This window comes from Podarcis raffonei, chromosome 6 (assembly GCF_027172205.1).
Source record: "Podarcis raffonei isolate rPodRaf1 chromosome 6, rPodRaf1.pri, whole genome shotgun sequence".
Lineage (NCBI taxonomy): Eukaryota > Metazoa > Chordata > Lepidosauria > Squamata > Lacertidae > Podarcis > Podarcis raffonei.
Window position 1 is genome coordinate 57,815,929 of NC_070607.1, and position 15,788 is coordinate 57,831,716.

At 46.6% G+C, this 15,788-nt stretch overlaps 1 protein-coding gene across 28 annotated transcripts in view; it reads right to left on the reverse strand.

Moving 5' to 3' along the window:
• The window catches only part of PLEKHA6 (pleckstrin homology domain containing A6), a 198,062-nt gene continuing 182,274 nt past the window's right edge, over nt 1-15,788 (reverse strand). For all 28 annotated transcript variants that reach the window (XM_053393210.1, XM_053393216.1, XM_053393213.1 and 25 more), the window contains 8 exons: nt 15,348-15,477; nt 14,215-14,324; nt 11,135-11,320; nt 9,789-9,953; nt 8,380-8,513; nt 7,406-7,548; nt 4,934-5,054; nt 1-3,054 (listed from right to left, as the gene is read on the reverse strand). In XM_053393210.1, the coding sequence (XP_053249185.1) occupies nt 4,942-5,054; nt 7,406-7,548; nt 8,380-8,513; nt 9,789-9,953; nt 11,135-11,320; nt 14,215-14,324; nt 15,348-15,477 (981 nt within the window). In that variant the 3' untranslated portion in view covers nt 1-3,054; nt 4,934-4,941. The remainder of the gene's footprint in view (nt 3,055-4,933; nt 5,055-7,405; nt 7,549-8,379; nt 8,514-9,788; nt 9,954-11,134; nt 11,321-14,214; nt 14,325-15,347; nt 15,478-15,788) is intronic.

Below are 15,788 nucleotides of genomic sequence, written 5' to 3' on the forward strand. Positions count from 1 at the left end.
TCTCTCTCTCTCTCTCTCTCTCTCTCTCTCTCTCTCTCTCTCTCTGGTCAAATCATCCTCTCTGCTCCCAAACCTTCTAGAAACAATATCTAAGAGCACCATGACCTAAGGGGTGGGAGATCAGCCCGCCTTGTAGCTTGAGCATTATCTCAGAAAACTAACTCATGTTCAGTCTCCATCAGCCTTGATTATATGGTTTTAGAATGGCAGATTTTAGAAGCCACAGCAGTATTGCTCCAATAAATATGGAAAAAGATCCCCCAGTTTTGATGCACGTTTCACTAAAACTCATAAATACATTTATGGACATGCTTATGATAAAGCCAGGTCCAGAATGAAGTTGCTAACTTTTTTGGTGAATGTATAAGCATTTCAAATCAACCAAATTGCCACCTAGAAGTTGAATCTCAATCTAAAGTGTCAACCCTTCAAGGAAACAATCAAACAAAACATTGAATGAATGGGAATCCAGCTTTTTAAAAACAAAAACAAAATAACCAAGACCCCATCTGAAAATCCAGCTCAAGGGAATTAAAAAAAGAAAAGCCAGCTGCATTTTTGTGTTCTAAGCTAGAGTTAGAACAATCTGAGTTTCTTTCAGAAAGATTTGAGACAGAATGAAGGAACCAGTTTGGGAAGACTTTGTCCAGCTTGACCTTATTTTTGGTATGAAGCAATTTCATGTGCCTCATGATGGCCCAACAATATTTTGAGTGTAAAAACTTTGGCCCACAGGGTCCAAGTAGAAGTAAAATTCTTTCCAAAAGCTGTGGTGTGAGGCAGCCCATGCTTTAATGTTACATCTCTCTGGGTTTGCTGTGCAATGCCCTATCCACGCCTGAGTGCTATGCTGCAGAACTGCAAAGCCCTTATTGCAAGTTGGTGCCAGCTTTAATGCAGAGCTTGACTACTGTTAAAAAGGTCTAGGTTGTGTGGTGAAATATATGTCCAGCCCATGGATCACTAGAGAAGAAAGCATCCTCCGAGAGCACGGAAGTTGACTACCTCAGCCCTAAATGATATTCAGATAAGCCTTACCAGGTATGTCCCCTTTCAGAAGACAACTGCAGGGTGAAAGAAGGTCCAATTTAGACCCTCATTCCTGGCTAGGTATGAATCAGCACTGTTTGAATACGTTTCAAGAGAGGTTTGGTTGGTATTTCTTGAGGTCTGCCAAGTCCTCTCTCTTTGCCTGCACCTCTGGCCAATCTCTATTCTGAGCTGGTTCTGCTCTCAAACTATTGAGAAACTAATGAGGGCTCATTTGAGGTGGTCTGAGCTTGGAGCAGGTGCATCACTAGTCCTATGCTCTTAATATACGAGCTCAATTGCTCTGAAAGGTCACGGCAATGATTACTGCACCCTTCAGAGAGGAGATTGATGAAGGCTGCAGGCGTCTGTGTTTGAGAGAGAACTCTACTTCCAAATCACCTACAAGCAGTGCTTTTCTTCTGGGGGGATGCAGGGGAACAGATACCCCTAAACAGTTTGTGAATCTAAGTTTGGCCTCATTGAGGGGCAGCATTTCAATATGAGTAGGAAAATAAGAGTACTCCTAAACATTTTTTTTTAGAAAAAAGCACTGCCTACAAGCTGTTGTGGTGGGGAATAAAGCAAGAGGATACATAATGAACATCAGAGGTCTTGCTTCAGTCCCCCCTCCTCCCCTCCTCCAGTAGCCAGGAGAGTTTTGCTTCACACATTCCATGGAGGCTGATTCATGGCCCATCCAGTCTAGTTCAGATCTATATTCCATCTAGTCCCCTATCCAGTTTTCATCAGCAGTACCTGATGGTGCAAGCGACAAGTGCTTGGTGAACACAGTGATCTATCCAGCACACAGTTTTGATCCTATTACTTGAAGCCCCGGAGAAGCCAGGAGGAAAATGCTCAGTGGCACTCTCCCAAATTGGCTGTGATGTGAGAAGAAATGTCACCCATCCAGTCCCAGTTTTGTTTTTTCTTTCCCTACAGATAAAAGACAACCTCTCTGGGTTGCAGAAAGCATTAAAGCTTCACCTAGTGGCGAATCACAGCCAACTAAGCTTTTCTAACATCTTCCCTCCCCCATTATATCTTCCGCCCGCACCCCTAAAACACGTCCACATACATTGCCCGCACCTTCCATTCCATCCACCCAACCCCTAAGCTTGGGAAAGAAGAAAACGCCGGCCCATCCCAGCCACAGCAACATCCTCACAACCCTAGCAAGATTCCAAAGCCGCTTTGGGTCCCCACACAGTCAACCTTCTGTCTTCTGCCACATCCACAAAGTTCTGTCCGTCCACTTGTGCTTCCTTGCTGTCTTTCCTTTTCCTGTGAAAGGCTGTGAGCATAAGCAGGGAAGCGTGGCCGTGCACGGGTTGCTTAGCTCCACAGGCGAAAGATGCTAAAAGCCATTCTGGTTGGCAGAGGAGAGACCAAAGGGCTGTGTGTGTGTGTGTGTGTGTGTGTGTGTGTATAAGGGGGGAGAAGGAGGAGGAGAAGAAACATCTAGTGCTCACTTCAGTAGAGGGTTATGAATTCCCTGGCTGCAGATACAAAGTCATTCTTCACACAACCTTCCTTCCCTGCTGCCGGCACTTGCAGGCTATACAGCTCCAGGAGATGAGCTACATCACCTCCCATTCTTGTTGCCAGCATCCCTTTTCTGGCTCAGTGCTGCCTCTTTGCCGAGACACAGCTGTTCTTTTGCTGCCAGTCCTTAGCCTTGGGAGTCTGCTGCACCTGACACAGAGGACCTGTCTGGCAAGAATGGAAACGGCTCCTGCACTATAGCCTGCTGAACTGTGGGCAGTTGGTACAGCCCATATCAGCAGCAGCAGCAGCAGTGGGGCAGGAGGAAATGGGACAAAGGCAAATGCCATCCCTGCTCTCCCTTGATGGCAGCTATTCTTTCCCGAAAAGTTTCCGCAGCTTGACCGAAGGAGATGGGTGTGCCGAGAGAACCCTAACAATGACCACGCACGTTGTTCAGTGGTTGGGGTGCAGACGCCGTGGGTTAAAACGTGGCTCCGTGGAACTTCACAGCATTCACAGCAGCCAGGGCCTGTGCTGGAAGAGGAGGAGAGAAGAGGAGAAGAGAGTCAGTGACAGTTGTTGGAACCTAAAGTTGTGGGCCTGTTGCACAGGCCTTTGACATTTCCCTCACAATAGGCTTGAGGGATTTGCAGAGGCTGTGAATTTGCTAGATGTGCCTTGAAGGAATGTCATAGAGAGAGGTTTCAATGACATTAACAGCTTTATCTTTCTGCTCTGGGAGCTCTCTCAAAGCCTTAAAGGTTTTCACCAAGAAAGATTGTGTCAAACACACGTCAGGCAGAGTTCTAGCCCACAGTGCAGCAGGATACTCTAAAGTAACCTTTCCCAAACTGGTGTCCTCAAGATGTTTTGGACTACAGCGCCCATCAGCCTCAGTCAGCACAGCCAACCTGGAGAGCATCAGGTTGAGGAATACCACTGTAAGAATTTTTGGTCTGTCATTTTGGTCTGTCAACCACAGATGATGACTAGACTAACAGCACAATCTTATATTTGTATAGTGGGAAGAAAGTCCTACTTTATCAAATGGGGCCAATGCCCAGGCCATTGTCCAGCCTAAAGGATGGAGTTGTGGCTTATCATAGATGCCCATCTCCATCTTTCGGTTCAGTTCACAGAAGCAACCTAATGTGTTATAGCCACAGAACCTGTGGCCCTCCAGATGCTGATGGACAACAACTCCTGTCATCTCCAACCTTTGACCAGGCTGGCTGGAGCTGATGGAAGACTAAATCCAACAAAAAATAATATTTCCATAGCTTTGTCCAAATTTTGGTGTTCTGTACCAGTTGGTTTGTGAAAGGAGCAGCTATGGTGTCCCTAATGGTGGCACATAGCAGTTCAGCTTAACATCAACCATTCCCTTAGTTATGAAGTGGCTCATTGGGTGGGTGGGTGGGTGGGAAAACTGTTATGCTAGCTTCCCAACAGGTTGGTTGCTGTTGCTTTCTGGGAGGGAGAGGGATGAAGTGGTGGGGTGGTCAGTGTGGTGCAAAAGCACTGGCAGAATCAATCAAGTGCTCCTGATTCATTTGCATCCTGCTAACCTCCTCACGGCATTGTCCTTCCTCTCCCAGTAAGCAACAGCAACCTAACTGCCAGGAAACCAGCAGCCCTGACCTTGTTGCTGCCCTGCCCCACAGAAACACCACCCTAGTAAGCTGTAGTGACACTGGCGTTGGGATGGTGGCTCTGCTGCTACTGCTTTTGATTTCCCCGATTAAGGTTATGGTCTCCTAAGAATACCAGTTGCTGGGAACTGCAAGTGGGCAGAGAGCTGATGTGTCCATGCCCAGCTTGCAGTCTTCCCACAGGTCAGCCACTGTGGGAATGGAATGTTGGACTAGATGGGCCATTGCTCTTACCCAGCAGGTTCTGCTTATGTACTTAACTTAAGTATGTTTTCTGATTTCAATACACGCAGTGTATTGAGAAAATACACCCAGTGGCATGTTTGGGCCCAGGCTATCTACTGTGTTCATGACATGACAGAGCAGGGTCTCCTGGGTCCATACTCTGAGCTACAACAATGTGCTCATTCAAGAATATTCTCCTGGTTTAATTGGCACGGGGAATCATTGCTCATTGAAATAAGGTCACTTTGCCCCAGGGACTCCAGAACAAAGCATAGCGCCTTGATTCACCACAGAAGCATCTTGCCCTTAACTCTGTGGAAGGTGACTGAGCTTACACAGCACAGAAGAAAGGGTTACCTTAGTGGATCTCAGTGAATGGATGGATTGGCGAGGAGAGAAGATGAAACTCTTGGAAAAGAAGCTTACCACTTCTTTTCTCCAAGAGACCAAGGCATACAGAGATATGAAATGAATATAGTAAAAAAAAGAAAAAGAAAGAAAAGCAAAAGTAAAAGTAAAAAAAAAGAAGTGCTTACTTTATGGCTCAGACACGCATAAAATGGCTGTCGCCGCCCTGGGATGAATCAGACGAGAGGGACTTGGTCGGTGGAGTCGGGGAGGCTGGGGAGGTGGGAGGGCTCGGGGTGGCACACTGAGCTGGAAACAAGAAATGGAGACAGGGTCTGAAGAGCATACAGAAATGGGAAGCAAAGGCAAGGAAACACATTTCATAGAGCAGCCTTTGACAACCTGGTGCCTTTCAGAAGTTGCGAAACTACATCTCCCATCAGCCCCAGCTAGTGCTGGCTGTGGCTGGTGGAGGTTGCAGTCCAACAACATCTGGAGGGCACCAGGTTGGTGAAAGCTGCCATACAGCAAACAGGGGTTAGAGGAAAGGGAATAGGAAGCATGATCAGAAATCACAGAGTGGCACAAAACAGCTCCCTCCTCGTGTTATGTGTGCGTGATTTCCACTAGCACTGCACAGAGACAACCGCAGAGTAAGGCAATGATGGGAGCAGCACACCATTCATCCTGTAGGGAGGTAGACACACCACCTTGTAGGAAGATGGGCACCCTACCCTGCCATGTGATTAAAGGAAGGCTGAAATATAATTTTTTTGCTAGCGCTAAGCATTAATATTCATGTGAATGGAATGCCTTCATAGCAGCCCCGGAAGGTGCAGCTATTCATGATAGATTCTTTAGACCAGACGTGGCTTGAATAATAATAATCTCCCTCCAGCCTCCTGCACAAGCTTGGCCACAAAGCAAATAAGTCAGCATTACACAGCAGCTTCTTCAGCAGCCAGAGGTAGCTGGGTAGTAGAGTGCAGGTGGTGGGAAATCCATCAAACGCAATGATAAACACACAGCTAGCATGTCCCCAAGTCATTTTCATCAGGCCATGAACCCCATTGCCAGCTGCCGTGTTTGCCGTTCCCACAGCAAAATGGCATTCCTGCATTTGAACAGGGAGGTCTCATGGGTTGGTGCTGCACTGTATGAAGAAACACTGTGTTTTGTTTGTCATGAATCTCCCACCATTTGGCATGACCCCGGTCTCTTACTCTTTTCCCAGGGTTGAACTGATAGAAATTGAAAACACTCAGAAAGGGAAGCAGTGTTACACATGGTATCTTGGACTCCTCTGGTATTCCCCTAATGGAAATCAGTGGGAACTACCCCCTGCCATGCATGCACTAGCCTAGGACAGCAAACACATTGCTCTCCAGATGTTGTTGGGCTCCAGTTTCCATCAGCACCAGCCAGCATAGCCAATGGCCAGGAGTAATGGGACTCATAATGGGACTCATAATCCAACATCTAGAAGACACCATGTTGGCTGTCCCTGCACTGAACAGTAACACTACACTTCCAGGGAAAACATTCCATGCATCCTCTTGTGTGGGAAAAAGCCCCCAGGACTTTTTTCTTGCTTAGGCAGCTACTGCAACAGAAAAGAAGAAAATGTGCAGGCCAAAGAGAACCTTATTTTCTCCTCTTGTTAGCAATCTGGTTGCCCCTGCAGCCAAGCACAAGCTCATCTAATGCCATCATTATAGTGAAAATTGGAAGCTGTGTCCATCAGCTGCAACAGCAGCTGGTAATAGCAGGAAGGGCTAACTACTTCATCTTACTCAAGACCTAGGTTTAGGAAGAGAACTGGACTTCTTTGCACTTGGCTCACTGGGCAGGTATGTGGTCTTCTTGCCCAAGCTTTAAGCTAAGGCCTCCTCCATTCGAGATATGCTGAATTATTCCCGAGTCCCTCTAAATGGATGGTGACCTCTCAGTACTTTGGGCCATGGAAACTGGGCTGCCTTTGTTGGAGGGCCCTGCGTTGCATTAGCTAGTCACCTGAGGTTTTTGAAAAAATGGGATGCAACTGGTTATTTAAGACCAGCTAAAAGAATGGGCCAGCTTTTACATTATTATTATTATATATGCATGGTATATATTTAATTTGCTAGAACTGATGTTTCCCACACATCAGGACCCATAGGTTTATGCCAATTGCCAGGCATTGCTCCTTAAGGGCTGCAAATTAAAGGAGTAAAAAAAGAGGACAGCAAAGTTCAATGTAATGCATGTCACTGCACAAGCAACTTGACAGCCGAGACCAATTAATATATGTTTGACATTATGTGGCACTTGGCAGCAATGATGCAAATATGCCCCTTTTGACACATCGCCACTAGTATAAAAGCAAAGCACTGCAGCAGCACGTCTGGCGTTGCAAGACAATTCTCTGGCCTTTATAAATCACTATAACTAATTTAAAGCAGTGGTTCTAATTTACACCGGCTAGCATGCCAGCTGTCAAATCCATCTTATTTTGAAAGCCTTGCCTGCACAAGGGAATTACGTAGTCATCTGTAATTCATTTCTACCATGACTTATATATCCCACACTTAAATGCAGAACTTGCAGAGGGAGGAAAAGCCTTTTGTTTCTTTGCGGCTGCATTGCTCCACTGCCTAATCTTCCTTGCACCGGTACCTTACCTGAGAGCATGCGGCCCCGTCGGGAGGCTTCTGCAGCCAAGGCGCAGGAGATCTCTATTCGCTTCTCCTGTTCCTGCAACTGGGTTTCTGGGTCCTGGGTCACGTCCACTTCTCCCTCATTGAGGGGGACCACATTCTGCATGCTGCAAGAGAGGGAACTTGTGGTTATTACCTGCAGCTGGCTGCCCCAGGACATGTTTTGGCTACAAGGGAGTTAGCACTCGAAGAGGCAGATCAGTGGGATAGGAGAAGCATTGATAGATGGTACACACATACAAACATCACTATTCCCTGGGGAGGGGCCACTGCAAAAACAGCCCCATGAGAATGAAGCATGTTCAATAGCCACAGAATAGTGACTGGTTAATTGAGAGGGGAGGAATGGAAAATACGTGGAAATGGAATGGAGTATCCTCAAAAACCAACAGCTGAGTGATAGGGAGGAATTGTGACAAATATGGAAAAGGAAACAAAAATTGCAGCATGCGAGTGCTCATCTGTACTCAGGAATGAAAATCAGTCAAGCAAATTCAATCAGTATTTCTTCACATAGTTCCACAAATGATACATATTTTATTATTTTGTTTTACATTGTTTTGAGATTTCCTTTACAATGACATGAATGTATCTTATGTAAATAGCTAGGTGATTTATGGAAATTGCCAGCTTCTTACATCCCTTGTCGTAGGTTATCTACAACTGGCTAAGCTGCACAGCTTTTCTATTGTATTCAAAAAATCTGGGCTTGTGGGTGGGGGAGAAACAGAAGCTAAGCAGGGAAAGCATGGGAGCCGGATGTTTTGTTTACAATGTCATGCAGATGCCCTGTTAAAAGTGAGTGAACAGAGCATGGCTATTCCTCAGTAAATGTCCATGGATAAGCAGGCATGGATTGATGATCAGTGATTGGATAGCATAATGAGAAAGCAAAAACATGTGATGTGGGCGAAAGAAGTTTCTGGTCTGCAATGCACCTGGATTTGGCAATCAGCGTCTTTATCCTCTCCACTTTCTTTTGCTTCTCCTTCATCTCCTCTGGGCTCAGTGGAGTATCAGGTTCCAGCTCAATGTACCTTTCTGGGATGAGGACTTTGTCTGGGGTGGAAAGCTGAAGAGCAGAACGAGACAGACTGTGAGCTGAAAAGGTGGCAATGAAGATTAACTGACATAATAACCTTTCTCGAGCATCCAACCCTTGGCCATGATACTACCCACATCTATTTCTAATATAAGTTCTAGCTCAGATCTCACACAAAGCACCCTAACTCTGAATTGGGCTACATAATTCTCTCCAGATTGTCCCCTTGTCTGTCCTGGCATCTTGACATAGAAGAAGAAGAAGAAGAAGAAGAAGAAGAAGAAGAAGAAGAAGAAGAAGAAGAAGAAGAAGAGTAGTAGTAGTAGTAGTAGTAGTAGTAGTTTGGATTTGATATCCCACTTTATCACTACCCAAAGGAGTCTCAAAGTGGCTAACATTCTCCTTTCCTTTCCTCCCCCACAACAAACACTCTGTGAGGTGAGTGAGGCTGAGAGACTTCAGAGAAGTGTGACTAGCCCAAGGTCACCCAGCAGCTGCATGTGGAGGAGCGGGGACACGAACCCGGTTCACCAGTTTACGAGTCTACCGCTCTTAACCACTACACCACACTGGCTCTCAATGAAGACAGCATTCTTCATCCCCTCCACCCCTGCAAACATACAGCGTAATCATTTAGCCAGGGCGCACACCCCATACAAAGTGGTAACCCTCAGGGACCATCTTTTTTATCTTCCTTATTTAGTACACTAATATTCTGCCTTTCCCCCATTATGGAACTCAAGGTAGTCTCACACCCAGGCACCAGTCAGACCCAAATCTACCTAGCTTCAGCAAGGTGGCTGCATCGTGTGCCACAGTGACAGCTGGTAGGACAGAAGGCAGAGAGGCCAACAGCAGGTGGAGTCAGAGCCAATGACAGGCAGAGCCAACTTAATTCTGCTTTTGTCCCCATCCTTCTGCCTGCTGAGTTCTGTAAGTGAAATACTGAGACTAAGGAGGAGGAAGCTGACAAGGCAGCACCCACTGCCTGGACTGGTTGTAAGCAGGAAGACAGGTGGAGGCTGGCTGAGGTCAGACTAAGATGGATGGAGCAATGCCCCATTTGTCCTAAGGGAAAAGACTCCACTGCCCTCGGACCATGCCCTGAGATATTGCTCCATCTTTATATGTACTTCTGTGAATTTCAAACCAGGCACCTAAACCACACTGTAAATTCATGTGAAGAAGGAGGATCCTATTTTTGGTGGTGGCTGGGGAAACCCAGCCAAATGGACAGGGTATAAATAATAAATTTACGATGATGATGATTTGTAGGCCAAGGCACAGAGGAAGCATGGACTTCACCTCCTTGCTGATGTCCACATTATAATGCTCTGGCTCCAGCTCCATTTTGCGCAGACGTGCAATCTCCTCCCGAGGAGTCTCATACATCCTTCCAGAGTCCTCAGAGCGTAACGCTGCTTCCAGATCAGATATGTCCACCTCATGGATGCTGCGATGTCTGCGCACCTAGAACATATCATGCCCCACCAACACACACATTAGAGTTGGGATGTGATAGAAATGTAGATCACTCACCATAAGCACTTGCTGGTATTTTATATTTCATTCCTTGCACGTTGCCTCCACCGTTTTCTCACCTGCCACACTCTAAGGCAGCCTTCCTTTGGTCATGCTGCCTGGGTCCAATGGGAATTGTCACCCAAAAGGTCAGTAAGAAGGCCTCCATGCTGGGAAAGCCATTTCCGCCCTACGGAGGAGGTGGGGTTGTGGGCCCTCCCACCCTATAAGGTTTACGTTCTTTGACCTTGCTATGGACCTTCACTGTTGAGGGGCCTGGTAGGAATTTTTTCCACTTGGCAAATTGGCACCAGCCACTTGGTTTTCACCTACCTCATAGCAAATCGTCACAATTTTCTGGGTATTGGCATTGATATTGTTCTGTAGATGGAAGAGGAGAGGTAGCACCATCACCCCACATATTGAAGGGTAGTCCGATAAAGGATTCCGGGGGGTGTGGCCCTGTCCAAAGCCTGGGGAGGTGAGGGCCTAAGGCACACTCCCGAGCGGTAACCCTAGGGGAGTTCCTAGTTGATGTGCGTCAGCAGAACTCCCCCTACTTGTGGTTAACCCTTCCCGGACTTCAAGCGGACGGGCTGAAGTTGGATATAGTCTGTTAGGACCAATGCCTAAGCCAATACCGCTCATCACCTGTAACCAATAAAGTTGTGGCCTTATTTAGCCCATTAACCTTAATAATTGGGTCATGTGTCATTATTTCCACTGGTGGGGGCGGGAACTTGCCACGCAAAGGGCAGCTCTGTGGTCTTGCTCTCAAAGGTGGCAACTTTGTGTTGTGGGCTGCCTTATACCAGGTGGACAGACTCACATGGCTGAATCATCTCTACCATTGTTGTGCAATTTTAGGTGCCGAGCCAAAACATTTTCATTTACCCGGGTCTTGGGAGAGTAGTTCATTATGTCAGTGGGCTTTTGGGGGGGGGTAAGTGGGGGTGGGGGTAGGGGTAGGATTTGTTCTCTGATATACTTTTTCAGATGAGTATTTTGTTTATTGCTGCATATCTGGTTTTAATGCCTTTGTAATTTATACAGTACTTTTATTCTGCAAGTCACTTTGAGACACCTTAGTGCAAAAATGTAACTAATAAACAACAACAGGGATACATTACCACTTTGTAAGAGGCAGGTGCTTTAGAGAGAAGGCTGTCTGCCTGTTGCTGATTGGCTGGAAGCTGCAAGCTCCGCCTCTTCTCCTTCATAGAACCACTTTGGTGGCGCTTCATGCGATCAATCTGCTCCTCTACGCTCATCTTTGCCTTCATTTCATTCGAAAATACTGCACTCTTTGGTCTGTCCTGGGGAGACACACACACACGAGCCTCGTGGTTATATATAGCGATGGGAAGAAGCTGGTTTATCTTGAGTAGGAAAATGCCCTGCTCAAAAAGCTCCCCTGAATTTCCCAATGTGACTATTCATAGAGCTATACATAACCTTTTGGGTTTCTGTTGTGAGGAGAAGAAGGGGCTCACGTGAGATATCAGGAGAGAAATACGCAAACATAGAAAGCTGCCTTATGCAGAGTCAAGCCATTGGTCCATGCCTGCATACACACCATAAGCTTGCAGAACATGACTTCCCACAAAGGATCCTGAGAACTGTAGTATGTTATGGGTACTGGGAATAGTAGCGCTGTGAGGGGTCTATAACACCCAGAGTTGTTTGGAGTAAGCAATGTGTTTTAAATGTATGGGGCATATGCAACCCTAGTTGAATATTATCTATACATTAATTGGCAGTGACTCTCCAGGATTTCATACAGGGATCTCTCTCCATCCTACCTGGAGATGCTGGGGATTGAATCAGCAATGCTGTACCACCGAGCTATTATGGCCCTTCAAGATGGAGAGCCAAGGGATGGACAGCCACTAGGCAAAACAGTTTGGGGGAGACAGGACGGGCAAAGTGAGTCTGAGAGATGGTGATTCTGAAAGGGGTGACAGATTTGGGAGGAGAAAAGAGGAAGCAATTTAACAATCCATTGGCTGCGCTCTGCAGCTGCGAGTTTACTGCTGCTTGTGCATTTTTTGGGAACAGAACGGCAGTTACTGAGTGAAAAGAAAAGAAAAAAGACAGATGCTGACCAACTTCAGCACCCTAGGGGAGAGTTTCCAGAGCACTGCAAGAGAAAGTTAAATGCTAATCTAGTTAAGCCCCAGTGCTCTTTCCTGGCAACACTATCTTCGGAATAAAAGAGGAGAGTTGGTGTAATTCAGTGGCCAAGGGCAGAAGGGCTGTGGCTCAGTGGTGCAGAATCTGCTTTGCATGAAGAAGGTCCCAGGTTCAATTCCCAGCACCCTCAGGTACTACTGGGAGAGAACCCCACCTCAAATCCGCAAGCCAGTGTAGACAGTAGTCAGCTAGATGGTGCAAATCAGTATAAGGCAGCTTCCAATGTTTCTAACCAGATATCCAGTAGTGAGAAACAAAAACAGCAGACTCGTCTCCCCACCTCTTCTCTACCTATTAAGGCCTCGTAAAAAGGAGAGGAGGAGAGATGTGATGTCACTGCATTCTTTCAAGCAGCAGCCAATGGAGTGCACCACCTTTTGAGCAGCAGCCATGTCTTGCTTCTCCCTAAGAGCCTGCGATAGGAAGATTCCTGTTCAAACCTTAACTCTAAAGCCATCAATTTACTTAGCTCTAAGTAAGCCATGGGACGCGGGTGGCGCTGTGGGTAAAAGCCTCAGCACCTAGGGCTTGCCGATCGAAAGGTTGGCGGTTCGAATCCCCGCGGCGGGGTGCGCTCCCGCTGCTCGGTCCCAGCGCCTGCCAACCTAGCAGTTCGAAAGCACCCCCGGGTGCAAGTAGATAAATAGGGACCGCTTACCAGCGGGAAGGTAAACGGCGTTTCCGTGTGCGGCTCTGGCTCGCCAGAGCAGCGATGTCACGCTGGCCACGTGACCCGGAAGTGTCTGCGGACAGCGTTGGCCCCCGGCCTCTTGAGTGAGATGGGCGCACAACCCCAGAGTCTGTCAAGACTGGCCCGTACGGGCAGGGGTACCTTTACCTTTACCTTTAAGTAAGCCATATTCTCTCTGCCCTCTAGCCCTTATTTGCAATAAGGGGGATCATAGCAACACTGACCTACCTCATAGGGTTGTCGTAAAGATGGTAGGAATTGTGTATACAAACTCCTTTCAATGCTCAAAAAACAATACAGTAGAACTTTGCTTGTCAAACGCTTCGGAAGTCAAACGTTTCAGCTTTTGAATGCCAACAACCTGGAAGCGAATGCTTCCATTTTCAAACATGCCTCGGAAGTCGAATGGCTTCTGAGGCATTTTTCTCCATTTTTTTCAATGGATTTTGCTAATCAACAATTGTGCCTCAGTTGTCGAATGTTTTGGAAGTCTAACGGTCTTCCAGAACTGATTATGTTCAACAACCAAGGTTCCACTGTATATCCTTGACTGGTATTCCTCCCCTCTGAATATTAAAGTTCTCTTGCCATCTATGCAGAGGAGGGGTGCCTTGCTTTGTGGGCTCGGTGCCCAATGCCGCATGCCCACTGGCTCTGCTTCTGCCCTCTTTGCATTAGGCAAGCTTCTGAGGCAGACGCCAGCTGTGCTTGCAAAGTCTCCTCCTCACAATCAGAAGACCTGTGTGATCATACAGAGGAACGGACACAATGACATCTAGCTTACCTTTAGAGCTTTGCCCATAGTGCAGAGGTGGGGCAGGTAGATCTTTTCCAGCCTCTGCGGTCCATTTTGTGTGGGTTTTAAAAAAAGCATATACTTGTTGTTCTTGTGCTGCTTTTAAAAATTATTCTAGCTGCTTTTAAGGATATGCCAGTAAATTGTCTTGGGACATATATGTGGAAGGTGATTCACAAGTGAATAGATAATACCAATCTTTTTATGAGCTTTTTGCTGCCATTTCCAAACTTTTGCAACTTTTCCAAAACATGAGCAGAAGTGAAAGAGCCGTGATTAGGATCTCCTCTCCAGCTACTAACAGGAACAGCACCAGGACTTATCTAGTACGTGTCTCTTCCCCCAGGGTGTGTCTCTGCGTGCGTGAGTGTTCGAGATTTACATCAAGGGAAAGGCACGGGGTGTGTGGAGAGAAAGGCTAAACACCCTCTCTAAAATTGCCATGCCCCTTCGAAGCAGCCCCAAGGTGTTCTAACCCTAACCTCTGATGGTAATTATAATTAGGAAAAGACGGCAGAATTTGATCTTACCCGGGCATTCAGCCCATTGGCTAAGTTGCTGGCACCCCTCCGCACCACACCTGACATGGGGATGGTGTCGTCATCCATGGGTGATTTGGTCCTTGGGGGAACAATGCCAACTGGGAGAATGCAGAGGAGGGAGAAAGGTGTTTCATCAGCAAGAAGCAAAAAGTCAAGTTCCGGCAATGGCAATAGGTATGGACAGACATAACCATGTTTTCTTTATTTGGGACATCAAGCCCCTTTGATTGCAAGGAGAGATGGCTTCCCACATTATTTTCCTACATTATTTTCAGATACCAAGTGGCTGGAACAGCAGGATTTGACAACCACAACTGTCACTGAAAATGTTGCTTCTAAGTATTTTTTATGCCACATTTTTCAGTTGCATACAGCTACACACAAGGCTGTTTATATCAGAACACTGTAATATCATACTACACGACAACTAGTTATATTGAAATTAAACAGAAGTGTAAGAGACTTGCGTCTAGAGATCAAGCAAGCTCATGGGCCCATTACATCTTTAATAGTTTTGTAGATGTGGAAGTTTGGACAGGTGCAGCTTGTCATATCATAGGACCAGTGGGGTGAGCCAAGCTGCACCTGTCGAAATTCCTTCTTCCAAACAACCAAAGATGCAGGAGCCTTGTCCCACACTGCATCTGGTCATCTCTGTGGGAAAGAGCAGAAGAGTGCTAATGGTGTTGACCAGACATCTGTGTCCTTCCAGATTTCAACAGCAGCCTGCACTAGAAATGTACTGTTGTAGTGAAGCTGCTTTTGCACCTATTAACACTAAATTGCCATCATTCCTAAGCCCATCTTAATGGACCATAATGGAAATGGAGGTTTTATTCTTTGGATATACTTCCTCCTTGAGTCCCATTAAAACATAAGAGGAGTCTTGCTGGATCAGGCCAAAAGTCCACCCACTCTGGCATTCTGCTTCCCACAGTTGACAACCAGATGCCCACAAGGAAGTCCACAAGCAGGCCATAAGGGCAACAATATGGCGCAGATCTATCCATACAATCTATCTGCCAGTCAGGAGGACTACTCAATAGACAGGTTGTCTGGAGGAGTCCTAATCAGTAAGCCAAATCAGGTCCCCTCCCAGGATGCACCTTGTTTACCAGTACCTTTGTTGAGAGCAACTTGCTTATCAGCATCCGGGTCTTGCCTTGTCTGCAAGAGACCAGCCTCTACAGCAGAATTTGAGGCTGACGTCCGGTGATGGTCCTTCTTGTTCTGCTCAAAGCTGGACTTGGACTGTGGGGGCAAATACAATTCCCTGTGAGGAACTGCAAGGGAAGCTGAAGAGAGGTCCTGTCTCCAAACAGCTGCCACTTTCCTTAACTACACAGGATTTCAGACACAGACAAACACACATGCCAAAAATGAACAGAAATGCCCACACAGAAACAGTGAAAGGAAGCAGTAATCAGAAGAAGCACCTTTGCCCCCTGCCCATCATCCAAAAATGACCCCGAGGAGTGTCCAATGCCCAAGAACCAATCAGCTGGAGAATTCATGCTCAACTCAAATTTGAAGAACCAAAAGCAAATCAAAGGTGTGGTGGT